General features: G+C 37.0%; 2 protein-coding genes across 2 annotated transcripts; one reads left to right on the top strand and one right to left on the bottom strand.

The window, feature by feature from the left end:
* Positions 1-406: 406 nt before the first annotated feature.
* Positions 407-772, bottom strand: LOC147488721 (uncharacterized). Its single transcript, XM_086574468.1, has one exon. It carries the CDS (start codon positions 770-772, stop codon positions 407-409), a length of 366 nt encoding a protein of 121 aa, XP_086430594.1.
* Positions 773-1,915: 1,143 nt separating this feature from the next.
* Positions 1,916-15,755, top strand: LOC147488720 (Pentatricopeptide repeat (PPR) superfamily protein). Its single transcript, XM_086570950.1, has 4 exons — positions 1,916-4,811; positions 5,755-5,905; positions 15,178-15,262; positions 15,414-15,755. The coding sequence occupies exon 1, from the start codon at positions 1,953-1,955 to the stop codon at positions 4,560-4,562; it is 2,610 nt and encodes an 869-aa protein (XP_086427076.1). The 5' UTR covers positions 1,916-1,952; the 3' UTR covers positions 4,563-4,811; positions 5,755-5,905; positions 15,178-15,262; positions 15,414-15,755.
* The last annotated feature ends 234 nt before the right edge of the window (positions 15,756-15,989 follow it).

Below are 15,989 nucleotides of genomic sequence, written 5' to 3'. Positions count from 1 at the left end.
TGGAAATAAAAATGAGTCTTTCTAAACTCCAACTGCAGAGTACAAGTTCTTAGAAATTTTTACTCTTAAAAAAGTTTAACTAGAAGTCCAAAGTCTCCACAAATATTCAGTTTGACTTTGTATACCACGGAAATAAGAAAGGTATTTCATCGCCACAGAAAGTGGCAAGAATATTTTAAACCGTCCAACTAGATCTTCTATGTGAAACCTGCCCAAAATTTTAAGAATTTTTGAAAGTGTCGAACTAGAATATTTCTTAATTTCGTTTCAACTTTTCACTACACGTTGAAATGCAAATTTTCGAATAAAAAACTGGAATCCACTAGCCAAACAATTGATCATTGGAAAAAAAAAAAGGAAATATTCTAGTAGTTTAAAGTGGTACGAAGTATGATTGTATGAACACTCAGCCAGTCCTGTTTTCCAACAAGCCCATGGCTCGAACCACGCATGCTGAACCGGCTACAATCAAGGCAGCAAAGACTGAAGGAATAAGGAAGTCAATACTAGACTTTCTGAAGAGCTGAATAGGAAAGCAAAACACCTCTCCGGGAAGATCTAACGGGACCCTCCCATAACCATTTCCTTTACACGCTTGAGAGAACGAAGATGTCGGGGATATTGTGGTTACAAAGGCAATCTCAGGTGATAATGAGGCCACAGCCACGGTTACCGTTAACATTAAGGACCACATCGCGGTGTAGAGTAGTATTGGACGATCAGTAGTAGTAGTGATTCTACGTAAAATTGAGGGTAGAATGCAGAAAGGCATGTTTGTTGGTTGTAGACTTGTAGTGGTGGAGAATTAAGGTTAGTGTTTAAAAGAAGAATAGGAGAAATATAACTAGAGAACCAAGATCACAACGACTTTTGTGTTGTGAAAAAGCAGTTGGGTTGGTGATCAGAACCGATGGAAATGGAGAAGGGACTCGTGTTGATCGAGTAGTATCCATTACGAAAAAGTCGTGTTTGTTTAAGCCTTTGCATGAAAAACACAACAGCCCCGTGAATCCAGTTCTCGTAATTGATTGGATCATTAAGCCAAATCTGTCTTTGATCCAACCCAGGCCCAAAACTACTACCCAACACAAAACAATATGGATCATTAGGTTTATGCCTTCTGGCCTTCGGTTAAGAGTTTGTCGTATATATTTAGACCTACAATCATTCCACAACAAGTATGCAGACTGAGCTACACATCAGTTGTTCAATTTTCAAACCGGTCTTTCAAGATCGATAGGTAGCATGGTTTCAATCGATTCTGATTGTGTTGAATAAAAACAGTGGGGGGCTAATTGAAAAAAGGGAGAGGGGAGTGGTTTCTAAATTATTAATAAAAAGAGAGCTGGTTATAATTTCAATGAGGGAGGTACTTCTCAATTAGATAAATAGAGAGATTAAAATTTGCCTGTTCTATGGTGAGAGTTAGTTCCGGAAAACCCGGCTATCATATAGTGTAGAGATGACGCGCAATCAAAAGAAAGAGTTGAAAAGGAATAAAAAGGACAAAACTAATAATAATTTAGGGCTAGAAATTAGAGGCAAGAATCTTAAAAATTGACATGGGAAAGCTGCTGCTTGTTCTTCTCGTTTTCGTCAGACGCAGGCTATATATGGCGACTGTTTCGATATGCCACCTGGTATCAAGGATTTCCACATAATTGCGGATGTAAATGGTTCATCACCTCAGTGTTTTATATCTAACTCAAAGTTTCATCACCTCCAATCTGTTCCCTTACTAACACATGACATGATTGCACCAGAGCTTTTTGAGGCAGTAAGCTAGGCAACATTCTTGTAGTCAAACTTTTTTGGGCTTTAAATGTACTATTGGGCTTTGAAACCCGGCCCTTTATGACCACCAAGTCAACTGACTCCAAACCCAACTCATTTCTTCTTCTTCACTTTCATTTTCAAACACAAATGAAAAAAATAAAAACAACAAAGAAAAAATGAAACTCCTCCGCCCCACTTTCTCTCTCCAACATTTCCACACCAAAGACGAAATTATTTTCATAAAAACAGTAAAAGAAATAATCCAAAGTAAAAAAAGGTGGACCGTTTCATTAACCACCCCATTAATTTCCCAAACCTTAAAACCCCATCACGTAGAAAACATCCTACTACAAACATTAGACAATGCAAAATTATCATTACGTTTTTTTAACTTTCTAGGCTTACATCAAAATTTCCACCACTCAAATCTATCGTTTGCCATATTAATACATTCATTAGTTAATAGTAATCTTTATTGGCCTGCTTCATCAATTGCACATTCATTTATTTATAATAACAATGGATTAAATGTCAAAGAATTGTTTGAACTAATGTTTATTGCTTTTAACAAATGTGGGTTTGGGTATGAGTCGAGTTCAGGGTTTGATGTTTTGGTCCAAACTTTTGTTTTGAATAAACGAGTTTTCGAGGCGGTGTATGTTGTTAAGGCAATGAGAGGGTGTGGATTAGTACCTGAGGTGAGGAGTGTTAGTACTGTGTTGAATGGGTTGGTTAGGGTTAGGAGGTTTGAGATGGTTTTGGATGTTTTTTATGAGGTTTATAGGATTGGGGTTCGTCCCGATGTGTATGTTTATACTTCGGTTGTTCGGAGTTTTTGTGAGTTGAAGGATTATGTTAGGGCTAAGGTGATTGTTGATGAGATGGAAATGAATAGTGTTGTAGCTTGTAATGTTTTGATTCATGGTTTGTGTAAGAATGGTAGAGTTGGTGAGGCTGTTGAGGTTAAGAATGTTTTGGGTTGTAGAGGATTGAAGGCTGATGTTGTTACTTATTGTACATTAGTTCTTGGGCTTTGTAAAGTTTTTTATTTGGATTTAGCAGTAGAGATGATGACGGAAATGCTTGAATTAGGTTTAGTTCCGAGCGAGGCTGCTTGTACTTGTTTAGTTGACGGGCTAAGGAGGAAGGGAAGGACTGAAGAGGCTTTTGATTTGGTTAATAGGTTGGGTAAGATTGGAATTATACCGAATTTGTTTGCTTACAATGCTTTGATCAACTCTCTTTGTAAAGAAGGCAAGTTGGATGAAGCGCAGTCACTGTTTAGAAAGATGAGGGAGAAAGGTTTGTCACCCAATGATATCACTTATTCGATTTTGATTGATTCGTTTTGCAAAAATGGGAAACTTGATGTTGCGTTCCATTTGCTCGATAGAATGATAGAGGAAGGAATAAAGCTGACTGTGTATCCCTACAATTCTCTCATCTGTGGGTGTTCTAAATTTGGGAATCTTAGCAAAGCAGAAACTTTGCTTGACGAGATGGTAAAAAAGGGATTAGCGCCAACTGTTGTAACTTATACATCGTTAATTAGTGGATACTGTAGGGAAGGAGATTTGAATAACGCTTTCAAGATATACCACCTGATGGTTGAGAAAGGCATATCGCCCAACACTTACACCTTCACTGCACTCATTGGTGGTCTTTGCGATGCAAATATGATGGTTGAAGCAGATAATTTGTTTAAGGAAATGGTGGAACTGAACTTGACTCCAAATGAAGTAACCTATAACGTTTTGATTGATGGGTTCTGCCAGCTAGGAAACACTGTCAGAGCCTTCGAGCTGCTTGATGAAATGTCGGCTAAGGGTCTTCTACCTGATACGTATACCTACCGGTCTTTGATAAGTGGTCTATGTTTGACAGGTAGGGTATCTGAAGCCAAAGAGTTCATGAATGATCTTCATGGAGAGAATCATAGACTGAATGAGATGTGTTTTTCTGCACTCTTGCATGGATATTGTAAGGAAGGGCGGTTAGTTGAAGCCTTTGGTGCTTGCAAAGAAATGGTGGAAAGAGGAATTGGCATTGATCTTGTTTCTTATGGTGTGCTTATCTGTGGTGTTTTGAAACAGAAAGATATGGTACAATCATATCGGCTATTAACTGAGATGTATAAACGAGGATTTAAGCCTGATAAGGTAATATACACGAACGTGATTGATGCACATTGCAGATTAGGAAATGTCAAAGAGGCCTTTGGTTTATTTGATAAAATGGTTAGGGAAGATTGCATACCAAATATTGTAACATACACTGTACTTGTACATGGGTTGTGTGTGGCTGGCTTAGTCGAAAAGGCGGAGTTGCTTTGCAAGGAAATGCTGGTTAGGAACTGCATCCCCAATCAGGTAACATTTGGCTGTTTTCTTGATCACCTCACTAAAGAAGGAAATATCGAGAAAGCTGTGCAGCTGCACAAGACAATGATCAGTGGGCTCTTGGCAAATACTGTCACTTATAATATACTAATCCAGGGTTTCTGCCTAGAGGGTAGAACTCAAGAAGCTTCGCAGCTACTTCTTGAAATGTTAGGTAATGGTATTACTCCTGATTGTATCAGCTACTCGACTCTCATATACTGGTACTGCAGAAGTGGTGAGCTGCAGGAAGCTCTAACCCTATGGAACACGATGTTGAATAAGGGACTGAAACCTGATACATTGGCGTATAACTTTTTAATATATGGTTGTTGTGTCAATGGGGAGTTGAGTAAAGCTTTTGAACTGCGGGATGAAATGATGAGAAGGGGAATGAAACCAAATTGAGTTACATATGGTGCCCTTATTCACGGAACTTGTTTGATGAGGAATTTTCATTTTCGGGCAGTTAGTGCTGTTTGCAAATACCAACTGTAGTTCATATACTTAAAAGACGGAAAGAACGAACGTGGCTTTTATCAATGTTCATTTCATTGGGTGGGCACTTCTCCCAGGCAGGATGTAGCTTAAACGAAGATCACAAATATCCATTTATCGGGTTGTGAGCATTTTTGTTTGGATGGAACAACCAAAAAGGTAAGCACACTGAACCACTTTCGCGGTTACTTGTTTTGGAGTATTTTACAATGACAAATTTTTACTGGGAAAAACTATCCCATTACTGAGAGATGGTCAATGACAAGCGAATCCCAGAACCTCGTCTTTACTTACCCTTATCTGTTGAGTCCCACCTCTTTGCGCATTCAAATGGTTTCTGTTATTCTCGAAATCTAGGTACCTTTACATTTCCTGTTTTTTTTTTTTGTAGGTCGCTGTACATACATTTCCTAAAAAGGCCCAAGAAATTTATATCTTTTAAGTCAAAATCCTTCCATATCTCTCTTCCATCTCCTCCTCGACCCCCCGTTTCCTTTCAGTTTCAAAATATATTTCACATATATCTGTATATATATTCCATTTATCCGTGGTTCAATTTGTCTATCTAATACTATTGTCTTTTTCTGTTTGTAATACCTTATTGTAATTACCCTAGTAATTCCATAAACGTGGACGTGAAGTGTTCATGTGTATATCTGGACTACATTTTGAGTAATAGTTGGTTGGTCAGCCTGTAGTATCTTTCTACTAATATTGGCTTTCTTGGTGAACTTATCGTTTTCTCTCAATTCATTGTGTTTATGTATGATCCTCATGCAATATATTTTCTTTTATTGTCAGATAGAAGGCGAAGCTAATTGAGTCCTTTCCTTCTTTCTCTCGTCTTGTCCAGCTATTCTTTTTCTTCTTCTCTTATTTAGTATGTTAAATATAATTTAAATTCCATATCTTCCTTGCCCCTATCATTTGGCTGATTGCCACCTCTTAGCCTCTGCAAGAGTGATTCTATTCTATTATTCCTGGAAGCTGGGTCCTTATGATATAACATACAGGAATTTATTTTTCTTATTTGTGTTTTACTTCTTATGACCAGACTTTTTCTTGAATTTCGGTTTTAATACTAAATTTCCTTCTTTTACAGTGTTTGCTGCACTTCTGGTGATGGTAGCTGCTACCTAAAGAGACTAAGAAATACTGGACGCACTGTTTTTTTTTCAAAGTGTACCAGAGCAGTACAGAAGTACTTGGTCTTCTTTCCCACGGAAGTACATGAGATTTTGAAAGAATGTTGGGTAAGTGCGTGTAGGTTATTTTTAAGATCTAAATTTTATCCCTCTATTTTCTTATACTCTATGAGCTCAGTGGATCTGTTCCCTCAGATATCTGATATTCATAATACAGTAGGGTGACCTAACTTCACAACTTTACAATGTTATAAAGCACTTCTCAAATGCTTGATTTCCTTGCCCAATAATCACTTTCTTCGCAATAAATACTGGGTTTGATAGGATATTAGCAATGTCCAAAAAAAGAAGGTAATTTCCTTTATTCTTTGGGAAATCTATGATCCCTTGTTTTATTAGGAAATCTAGGATATTTTTTGTGGATATTATCCACTGACCATATGTACTGGAAGTGTTCATTGATTCTTTAGATGAGCTAAAAAACCACTTCAAAGAGTAATCTGAAAGGTTTGGGTTGAAACATGTATTGCTTTCGAACTTAGCTTTGGTGTGATTGACCAATTAGAGATGGTGTTTAGAAGATTTGTGTGGGGAAGTAGTGAGGAGAAGAGGAAGATTCATTGGGTTAGATGAGATAGGCTTGGGTGCAAGTATATATATGCCATGGGGGAAACATTACTAGCAAAATGGTAATGCTTTGCTAGTAATGGAGAAGAAAAAGAACATCTTTGGAGGAGGATAATAGTAGATAAATACGGGGAAGGGGAAAGTGAATGGAAACTAAAGCAACCTCGGAGACTTTATGGTATCACACTATGGAAGAGCATCATGAAAGGGTGGGAAATATTTTCTAAAGGGGTAACTCTTTTACCGGGTGAGAATAGTTCTATATCTTTTTGGCATGATACATGGCTTGGAGAGACACCACTATCACACTCAGGGGTGTTCACGGTTCGGTTCGGTCCGGTTTATAATAAAAACTTGGCCCGAACCGAATTGATCGGTTCTATAAAATAGCAACCGAAACCGAACTGACAAGTCACTAAAACCGATTAAAAACCAAACCGAAATTCAGTTCGGTTCGGTTATAACTTTCGGTTTTTGGACTTTGACAACAACTTTTTACAATTAGTCAGCGGCCCACCGATAGACCCACAAGATGGAGCCATCCAGAGCACCTATTGAGGCCCATGCCTCAGCTACTTTATTTGTAACTTCCTTTTAGCGTTATTTTTGGCTTTTTTAAACAATATGGGACTAAAACAGTTTGTTGTTCCAACTTGTCATTATCACTTTCTCTTCTTCACCAAATTGCAACCCACCAATTTCTAACCCAACACCCATTTCTTTCTTTCTTTTAATACACCATTGTTTTTCCCAATCTCACATAACTTCTACTGTTTCTTTTTTCCATTACATCTAATTCCAATCACATAGTCCATTCTCATCACTTTGGTTGGTAATGTTAATAGTTTGTCAAGTTTTTGAGTTTTGGTATAGTTCCATTCAATTCAATTTTATGAACATGAGATGACTTAAAAGTTAATTGCTCAATCCATGCTCTAATCTACATTTCATACGAAATAGTAACTATGAAGTTTTCTCCTTCACTTTCCATTTCTAACCAAGTTTTAATGGTTGATGAGTTGGAATCATAGTTTTGTGAAGTGGGTCATTGTTAGAATTTGAGAAGTTTGTTTTAAATACTTCTAAAACTTTTAGAATTCTTCATGTCTTCATTTTGGATTTATTTTATAAATCAAAATGCTTTTGAGCTAGAGAGAGGAGGGATGCAGGAGTGTGCAAGGTGAAAGAGAGAGTGTGAGAGAGTTTCTTGAAAGTGAAACTCTTACCATTTTACTTTAGTCCCATATTCAACGCATATGCCCATCAAAAAATATTGGCCCATGTATATGTAGATGTTCTTAGGTAAAAGTTATGAGTTGGGTGTCTAAGTTGCTGTGCTGACTAAGTTTAGAAGTCAACATTTATGGGCAGTCAAAAAGAGAAAAATTTAATAATGTGAAATAAGATTAATCTCGGTTCGGTTCGGTTTATAACGGTTAACCGAGGTATGAAACCGAAAACCGCACAAAAATAGTCGGTTTTTAGTATTGAGAACCGAAAACCGAACCGGTTATATTAGAAACCGAAAAAACCGGCCGGTTCGGTTCGGTTTTTCAGTTTTCGGTTATTTGTGGACAGCCCTAATCACACTATGTGAACAATATGCCGCTATCTACGGTATTGTGGTGAACTAAAATGCCAAGGTAGGAGATTATGCTAAAAGGAGCGTGAATGTGAATGGGATGGAATGGGAAATTACCCTGAGAAGGAGGTTAAATGATTGGGAGGCACCTACTTTCGTTAGCTTATTGGGCACTATTTATCAATAGGGGGATAAGTTTGGGGAAAAAGATGGGCGCCTTTGGAGGTGGGATAAAAGCAAAGTTTTCACAGTGAAATCGATGTATGGGGGTCCTTGCCAAAAATCATGTGAGAAGAGTGCTGAAACCTAAAGAGATTTTAGTGGATTTTCCATATAGGAGGATTTGGATGCCTTCTATTTCTATTCCTTTTAAAGTGGCATTCTTCACTTGGATGGCGTTTCTAAGGAGGGTTCAAACTGTAGACAAGCTAATCTCTAAAGGAATGACTATTGATAATAAATGCTCTTTTTGTGGAGGGATTAGAGAGGATGTGGATCATATTTTTATTTGGTGTTCTTTTGCTACGAGGATGTGGGAGGTACTTTTTGTGTCATTCAACAAACCTAGGACACCGCCGATTAGAATTGAGGATGCATTTGGTGGGGATATTATAAAACATGCTCTATCGCCGAAGTTAAGATGGATGGCGGAACACCTTTCTAGAGCAATTATTTGGGTTCCATGGAATGAAAAAAATTGGAGAATATTTGAGCAAAAGACCAAGGAAGCATTTAAAATCTTGTTGGAGATCAAAGAAGTACTCTACAATTGGTCTAGGGGAGTGGCCGATTTGAAGACCTTAAGATTTCAAGACTTTGTGTGTGATTGGGATAACATTGTATTTTGTACTTGAAGGGTATCTTATGTTTAGGGTGTGGGTAATTTTGTAACTTAGCATCTTGCTAAATGGGGATTAACCTTTTGTAACTTTGATTATGATTTGGAATATATGAATACTTTTTACCACTCAAAAAAAAAAACTGAAAAGGAAATTAAAAAGGAAAGTTGGAAAAGGACTTAACGGGACGTCTTCATTTGGTGTGGTGGCATGGCTGATCACGTCATGCTGGTGTCATAGCATGGCAGCATGTGCCTCGCTGCCTTCACATTAGAAAGAGGTAGTGAAGACTATACAACCTCATCCTTGTGGCTGTTTGTAACATCTTGTGGGCCATTAGCGGGTTAAAGCTGATACAAACCTTCCATCTTTCTTGGAAGATACAATATCTTGACGGCTATGCCTCTTGAGTTGTTCTCTGAGTTGGTTCTAGACCTATATATTCTAGAATCTTTGTTGATGCCTAAGAACCTCACTAAGCTTAATTAATCATCTTCTTCTACCTCTTTCTCGTTTCAGATATGCTAAACCATAAAGCATATTGGAGGGCAAGAAAATAGTTTATTTTGGATTCAGTTTAATATCGGTGAAAAGGTCTAGAGCACACCTGAGATAGGAGAGGTGGTAAAATTAAACCACAGAAGAACAAAAGAACCTAAAGGGAGGCAAATTTTAGATTGTTGTCTCATAGCGAATGAGATTATTGACTCTAAGCTCAAAGAAGGGAGTTGGGGTGTGGTAGTGAAAGTGAAAGTGGACACGATGAAAGCTAATGATTGCATCTTGTGGAGATTATTTGATTATGGGATGGAAAGAATGGGTTTCGGAAGTAATTGGAGAAGATGGATCCAGTTGCGCATCTCAAATGCTCGCTTCTCTATTCTCACAGATGGGTCTGGGTCTCCAAAAGGTCTTTTCAAAAGCACTAGGGGAATTCGGCAAGGAGATCCTCTTTCTCCATTTCTCTTTATTAAGGTGACCGAGGTTCTTAGCAAGATGACTACTATGTTGGTCGAGGAAGGGGTTTTTTAAGAATTCAATGTTGCACCAAGAGAAGATGTTTTGGCAATTTTACACTTACAATTTGCATATGACACCATGTTCTTTTTGGAGGCATCGGTGGAAAGGGTGAAAGCGCATAAGACTTTGTTACTTTTGTTTGAGATGGCTTTCAAGTGGAAAAGATTAATTTATCCAAATCCAAAGTGTATGAAGTAGGAGATGTGGAGAACTTGGAAGAAATTGCTCATGTATTGAGTTGTGAGGTAGATTAGTTTCCATCCACTTATATAAGATTAAGATTACCGCTGGCGCTAAAAATAAACCAAATAGCAATATGGACCAAAGTACTTCAGAGGGTTTCTAGTAAGTTAATGAGGTGGAAAGCAAAACTTTTACCTCAAAAAGGGTTAATAACCATGCTAAATTTAACCATAAGCCAAATTCCTAACTATTTCCTCTTTCTTTTTCCTATACCAAAGGTGTATTAACCAACTTAAGAATAGAAGGTTTGTGTGGGGTAGTAGTGAGGGGATAAGGAAATTACTTTAGGTGAGATCGGAGAGATTTTGACTTACCAAGAAGGAAGGGGGTTTGGGATGCAAATGTTTAGAAGCCATGAATGAAACGTTTTTGTCAAAATGGTTGTGGAGGTATGATGAGGAGAAAGAACATCTTTGGAGGAGGGTAACTGTAGATAAATATGGGGAGAAGGAGGGTATGTGGAATTCAAAAATTCCAGTGTCCTTATGGTATTACTTTATGGAGAAGCATAACTAGTGGATGGGTTCAATTTAAGAAAGGTCTAAGATTTTAACCGGGAGAGCTACTATTTTCTTTTGGCATGATGTATGGATAGGGGAAAGATTACTTAGGGATCAAGTCCCTACTATATTTATGAGCTAGCAACCAACAAGAATGCAAGAGTGGCGGATGCTATGAGTAGAGGGGAAAATGGAGTTGCTTGGAATTTGGTGTTGAGAAGAAATATGAATAGTTGGGAAGTCAATGTGTATACTAATTTTGTTGTATGTATTTGCCAAAATGGGGGTGGTGCATGGGGAGGAAGACAGTAGAGTGGAAATAAAACAAGGACACCACTTATTCTGTGAAGTCATTTTATGGGGTACTAGCAAAGAGTAAAGCAGAAGAGAAGTTAGAGGCCGATGAAGTCATTGTGAATTTTCCATACAAAAGGATTTGGGTGCTCAATTCCATTTAATTGACATTCTTTACTTAGATGGCCTGTCTTAGGCGTATCCAAACCATTGATACACTTAATGCAGAAGGGATGGTGCTCATCAAGGAATGTGCACTTTGTCGGGCGGATGAGGAGGATGTTAATCATCTTCTAGTTCGTTGTATCAAGGACACAATAGAGTGGAAATAAAACAAGGACACCACTTATTCTGTGAAGTCATTTTATGGGGTACTAGCAAAGAGTAAAGCAGAAGAGAAGTTAGAGGCCGATGAAGTCATTGTGAATTTTCCATACAAAAGGATTTGGGTGCCCAATTCCATTTAAATGGCATTCTTTACTTAGATGGCCTGTCTTAGGCGTATCCAAACCATTGATACACTTAATGCAGAAGGGATGGAGCTCATCAAGGAATGTGCACTTTGTTGGGCGAATGAGGAGTATGTTAATCATCTTCTAGTTCGTTGTACGGTGGCCAGTGTATTTGGGAATTGTTTTAGGATACTATGTCCATTGTCAGAAAATATTAGTGAGGCCGTAGTCTCGGACAAAATTATAGAGCTAAGTGGATAGTGGATCGCTTACCAAAGGCGGTAGTGTGAGTGCTTTGAAATGAGTGTAACAGGGGGATTTTTGAAATCAAGGAGAAGGCTACCCATAAGATTATGGAGGAAGTCAAGGAAGTGGTATATGGTTGGTCTCGGGGAGCCTCATTGCTTAAGAAATTTAGATTATATACGAAGGTGGGAGAATATCATAATCTAATTATTTTGGTTAATAACTGGCTGAATTGAAACCGACATCTTGAGTTGTGGTATCAATGCAACTAGTCTTAGTCAGTGGCTGAGCCAAGGGGCATCGAGGGTATGCCCTGGCTCACCTTGGATTTTAGCCAAAAAAAGTGCTTTGAGAGTTGGTAAAACTAATAATATTATTTGCCACTATTATGCCATGAATTTTCTCTTTATGCATTGAATAAGGGCTTTAATTAGTTGTAAAAATGAGAACCATGAAGGATTATTTGGTCAAGGTAATATTTCTGTTGTTGAGTCTGATGGCTGCATCAAGAAACATATCGCTTCACTTGAACTGAAAAAATTAGAAAAACTGTACATGCAAAGAGGGTTAATGATATGGTAAGCCCCTCATATTATATGCTTGCATGCTTCTTTAATTGTTAGAAACCATGTGGCATTTATGACAGGTGACATTTCACAAGTGACTTGTCATAGAGGAAGAGGGAAATTGGAAATATGGTGAATATATTGTTGACACTTTGCTTAATAATTAATAAATTGAATAACATAATGAACAAATATGTGCAACTAACAATCTCAAATTTTTAATTTACTATTTTTTCGATAAATACTAATGATGTTATTTAGTTTAATTTACTTGGGCTAAACTAGATTAACTGGTTGCTAATCCTATGAGTTGTGTGTGACTTGTGACCCTATTCAACACTTAAGAACTAGGAAATGTCCATTACCTAAAAATATTAACATATTTTTTTATTTTCAAATATTGACAAAATAAATTAATATTTTCAAATATTGACAAAATAAATTAAGAATGTTTGTTTTCTTATATATATATATATATATATATAGACTCATTATCTAGAAAATAGCTACTTAAGTTAACTTAAAATAAGTACGTAATTAAAAAACTTCACCTAGAAAATGAATTTATTCATAATTTTTTGTGGTTATGATATACTCACCATAATGATCATCTCTTCAAAATTTCAGCTCATTTGGAAACCTCTTATATATATAAAAAATGATTGCAAAAATTTGACATTTCTGGACCATTAGATTTCTTTTTAAAAATGACAACAATTTTTATCTATGTTAGAGGTTTCCAGATAAACAGAAATTTTGTGAAGACGATCTTTATGGTGAGTGCTTTATAACCACAAAAAATTAGGTTTGAATTCATTTTCTAGGTAAAGTTTTACTTACGTATTTAGTTTAAGTTAACTTAAGTAGTTATTTTTTAGAGAAGGACTATATATATATATATTAATATATATAATATTTAACTAAAAGAAAACAAACTAAGCTCATGTAGTTTTGTACACACAAGTTGAGTGGAGCTGAAAACTTGTAGTGCTCGCCGACTCACCCTGAAACAAATCCCTGGCTCCGCCGCTTGTCTAAGAATCTAGTTAAGTACTAGTTATCTTGTAAAACTGTAACAATATTTATTTAATGTAATGGAATATAACTTTTTTTGAAAAAATATAAAAAAATTAAAAAAGCAAAAAAGAACAAACAAAAGGAAGTATGAACTAGCAAGTGTCATGAGAAAAAGGTAGCAATGCAATGACACCACAGAGCACTGGCCTGGACCTTTTAGATAGGACAGTGTAAACATAAACCACAGAAGAACAACAGGAAAAGAACCTTACAAGGGATGAATTCGGAGTCATGACAGACAAAAAAGTGTTAGTGCATGATACTGTAGGCCACTCATCTGGACCGAGGAAAGTCATGCTCTGATGCTGTCACATCACGGAGCTCACTATTCCATTATTCCACAGATAAGTATGTTGTACAGTGATATCACTCTGAGTCGTGGTATTCAAACCCCACAAGATGGTAGCGGACTCCACTATCAAGGACACAACAAAACTATGAAATACTGGGGTGTTTTTCCTTTTCCACCACTATCACCATGCACCCACCCGGCCACCTGTGTCACCACGACTTTTTCTTCTTCTGTGAATGCAGGCTTTAAACAACCACTGAAACTAAAAAAATAATAAATAAGAAATAAGGTAAGAAAGGTGACAACACTTTTGACAAGTCAAGAAAGTTAAAAAAAAATAGGTGTTGATACCGTCTCGTGGTTCTGATACAGTTTTGGCATGATGTGGTAACTATTCTTACGAGTCTTTCATTCCTTTAGACAGGGATGAACAAGTTGTTTTCCTGATTTGGTGCAATAGCGTTTTATTTATAGGCTCTGTGTATATTATGGGGGACTTTTTCTTTGCCAAATAAATACTTCTCTGTAATAGGATTTTAATCCCTCTTTTGTACTCCGTTTTCCCCTTGTTATAAAAGTTGGCTGGAACATCAGGACAAGAAATAGTCGGTACATATAGGTCATCAGAAACATATGAAGATTGGTGGAAGTAATAAAAAAAAATTATTTGAAGGTAGAAACTTGCAAATTTGCTTCTTAATTACTAAGAAAACCTGAAAAAAAGTTAGTGAATCATTTCTTCATTTGAAAGAAATTGAATTATTAAGGAGGATTGGGATTTAGGGAAACCACAGTGATGATGACTTGGATCGAGTAAAAAAAATAATTGTTAAACATTCAATTTTGATGTGGCTTGGAGTATTAAGGTTCTTTCTTTCTTTTCTTTTTCGTTATTCGTTGTTCCTGTTATTGTTATTGTTGTTGTTGTTGTTGTTGTTGTTGTTGTTGTATACATTTAAACTTTATACTGCCTTTGTGGGAACCCATGGGCATAAGTTTTCTTATAAAGACCTGTTCTTAAATAGTTTATGGCCAACAATGAGTGGGACTCTAAGAAAATTAATGTTGGCAGTAGAGGATCCGCTGCATCTTTAAAACATTATGAATGTGTTTGGTACTTTGGTTCATCTAATTAGGGGCAGCTTTTTACTTTTACCATTTATCACCTAGTGCACTGTTTATGAAAACGGTAAATAAGTTTACTTTATTTGAAACAAGTTACTTTCCCTAATACGTATATCAGTATATGTTTAAAAGCTTCTCAAATCTTTGCCCCCTCTGGTTCATCTTCTTCCTTATATTCTCTAACTTTATCTTGCTTTCTAGAATCTGGATTGCATGAACGAAACACACGCTAGATTGAATTATGTGGAGTCTTTTAGTAATGCTACTGCAAGTACTAAGAATTTTTATACTACAACCATATCCAATTCTGTTCCACTTGGAAGGGGACTGATCACTGGTGTGCTTTCTTTCTTGGTACTGTTGTACTTGTACTGCTAGGACCATGTATAGCTGATGTGACCACATACTTGGATCTTTTCCTGTCTTGGAATCTTGTGAGTTATTTATGTGTTTTACAGGAAATCTAACCCTTGGTACTTTACCTTTGTGTTCCAATGATTACCTCCTTATATTACAGGATAGAAGCAAAAAAGCCCCAATGGAGTTGATCAATGAAGTTCCACCCATTCAGGTTGAGGGCAGGATTTTTGCTTGTGAAGGAGGTAAGTTCATGGTTAATTTTCCTTGCAACTCACAACATTTGGCATCGATCATGAAACTAATAAACTGTGTGTGGAAGCTATACTTGTTGAGGCCCATGTGTTTAGTTCTAGTGCCTTCTGTTTGACACGTGTCTACTTTTGTTGATGATAGACAACAACCCAGCACTTGGATATCCAATTGAGTTCATATGCCTCGACTTGGAACAACCGGTCATCCGCAAGTACTGTGGCCTTCGTTATGTGCAGGATCATCATTACTAGCAAAGTGATGGTATTTGTAGAAGGTTCGTAAAGAACAAGAATCTCAGTATCTTGGTTTCTGCAGTTCTCAAGAAGTGTACTCGTATTTACTTTTGACTTTTTGATAGCCACTGGCCTTGTGTCAATTGTAACCTGCCCAATAAGATCAAGGAATTAACTGAAAATATGTTTGATTTCATTTGTCTGAGAAGACTTCGATTGCAATTCTTACCAATATTACTTCTTCGTAATCTGAATGTATGTTTTGTATTGCAGTACCCCTTGCCTCATAGGTTAGTTCAATTGCTCTGCCTTTGCATTTAGACAATTGAGGTAAAGTCTGCATTTGGTCGCCAGTTTAGGATTTTGTAAGTTTGAGTTGATCATTGCCGTTGGTGGTCTATTTAGTTGAATGGATGTCTGACACATACTGCACTACGATGAAACAACTTTGATGCAAATGGCATCCATACAGAGCACGGCATAA

Source organism: Coptis chinensis, chromosome 7 (genome assembly GCF_015680905.1).
Source record: "Coptis chinensis isolate HL-2020 chromosome 7, ASM1568090v1, whole genome shotgun sequence".
Lineage (NCBI taxonomy): Eukaryota > Viridiplantae > Streptophyta > Magnoliopsida > Ranunculales > Ranunculaceae > Coptis > Coptis chinensis.
The sequence above is the reverse complement of the archived record's forward strand: the minus strand, read 5'-3'. Positions and strand labels throughout refer to the sequence as shown.

What these genes read in the sequence shown, in the direction of transcription:
- LOC147488720 (XM_086570950.1), top strand. Translation starts at nt 1,953, where the DNA reads ATGAAACTCCTCCGCCCCACTTTCTCTCTCCAACATTTCCACACCAAA.
- LOC147488721 (XM_086574468.1), bottom strand. Translation starts at nt 772, where the DNA reads ATGCCTTTCTGCATTCTACCCTCAATTTTACGTAGAATCACTACTACT.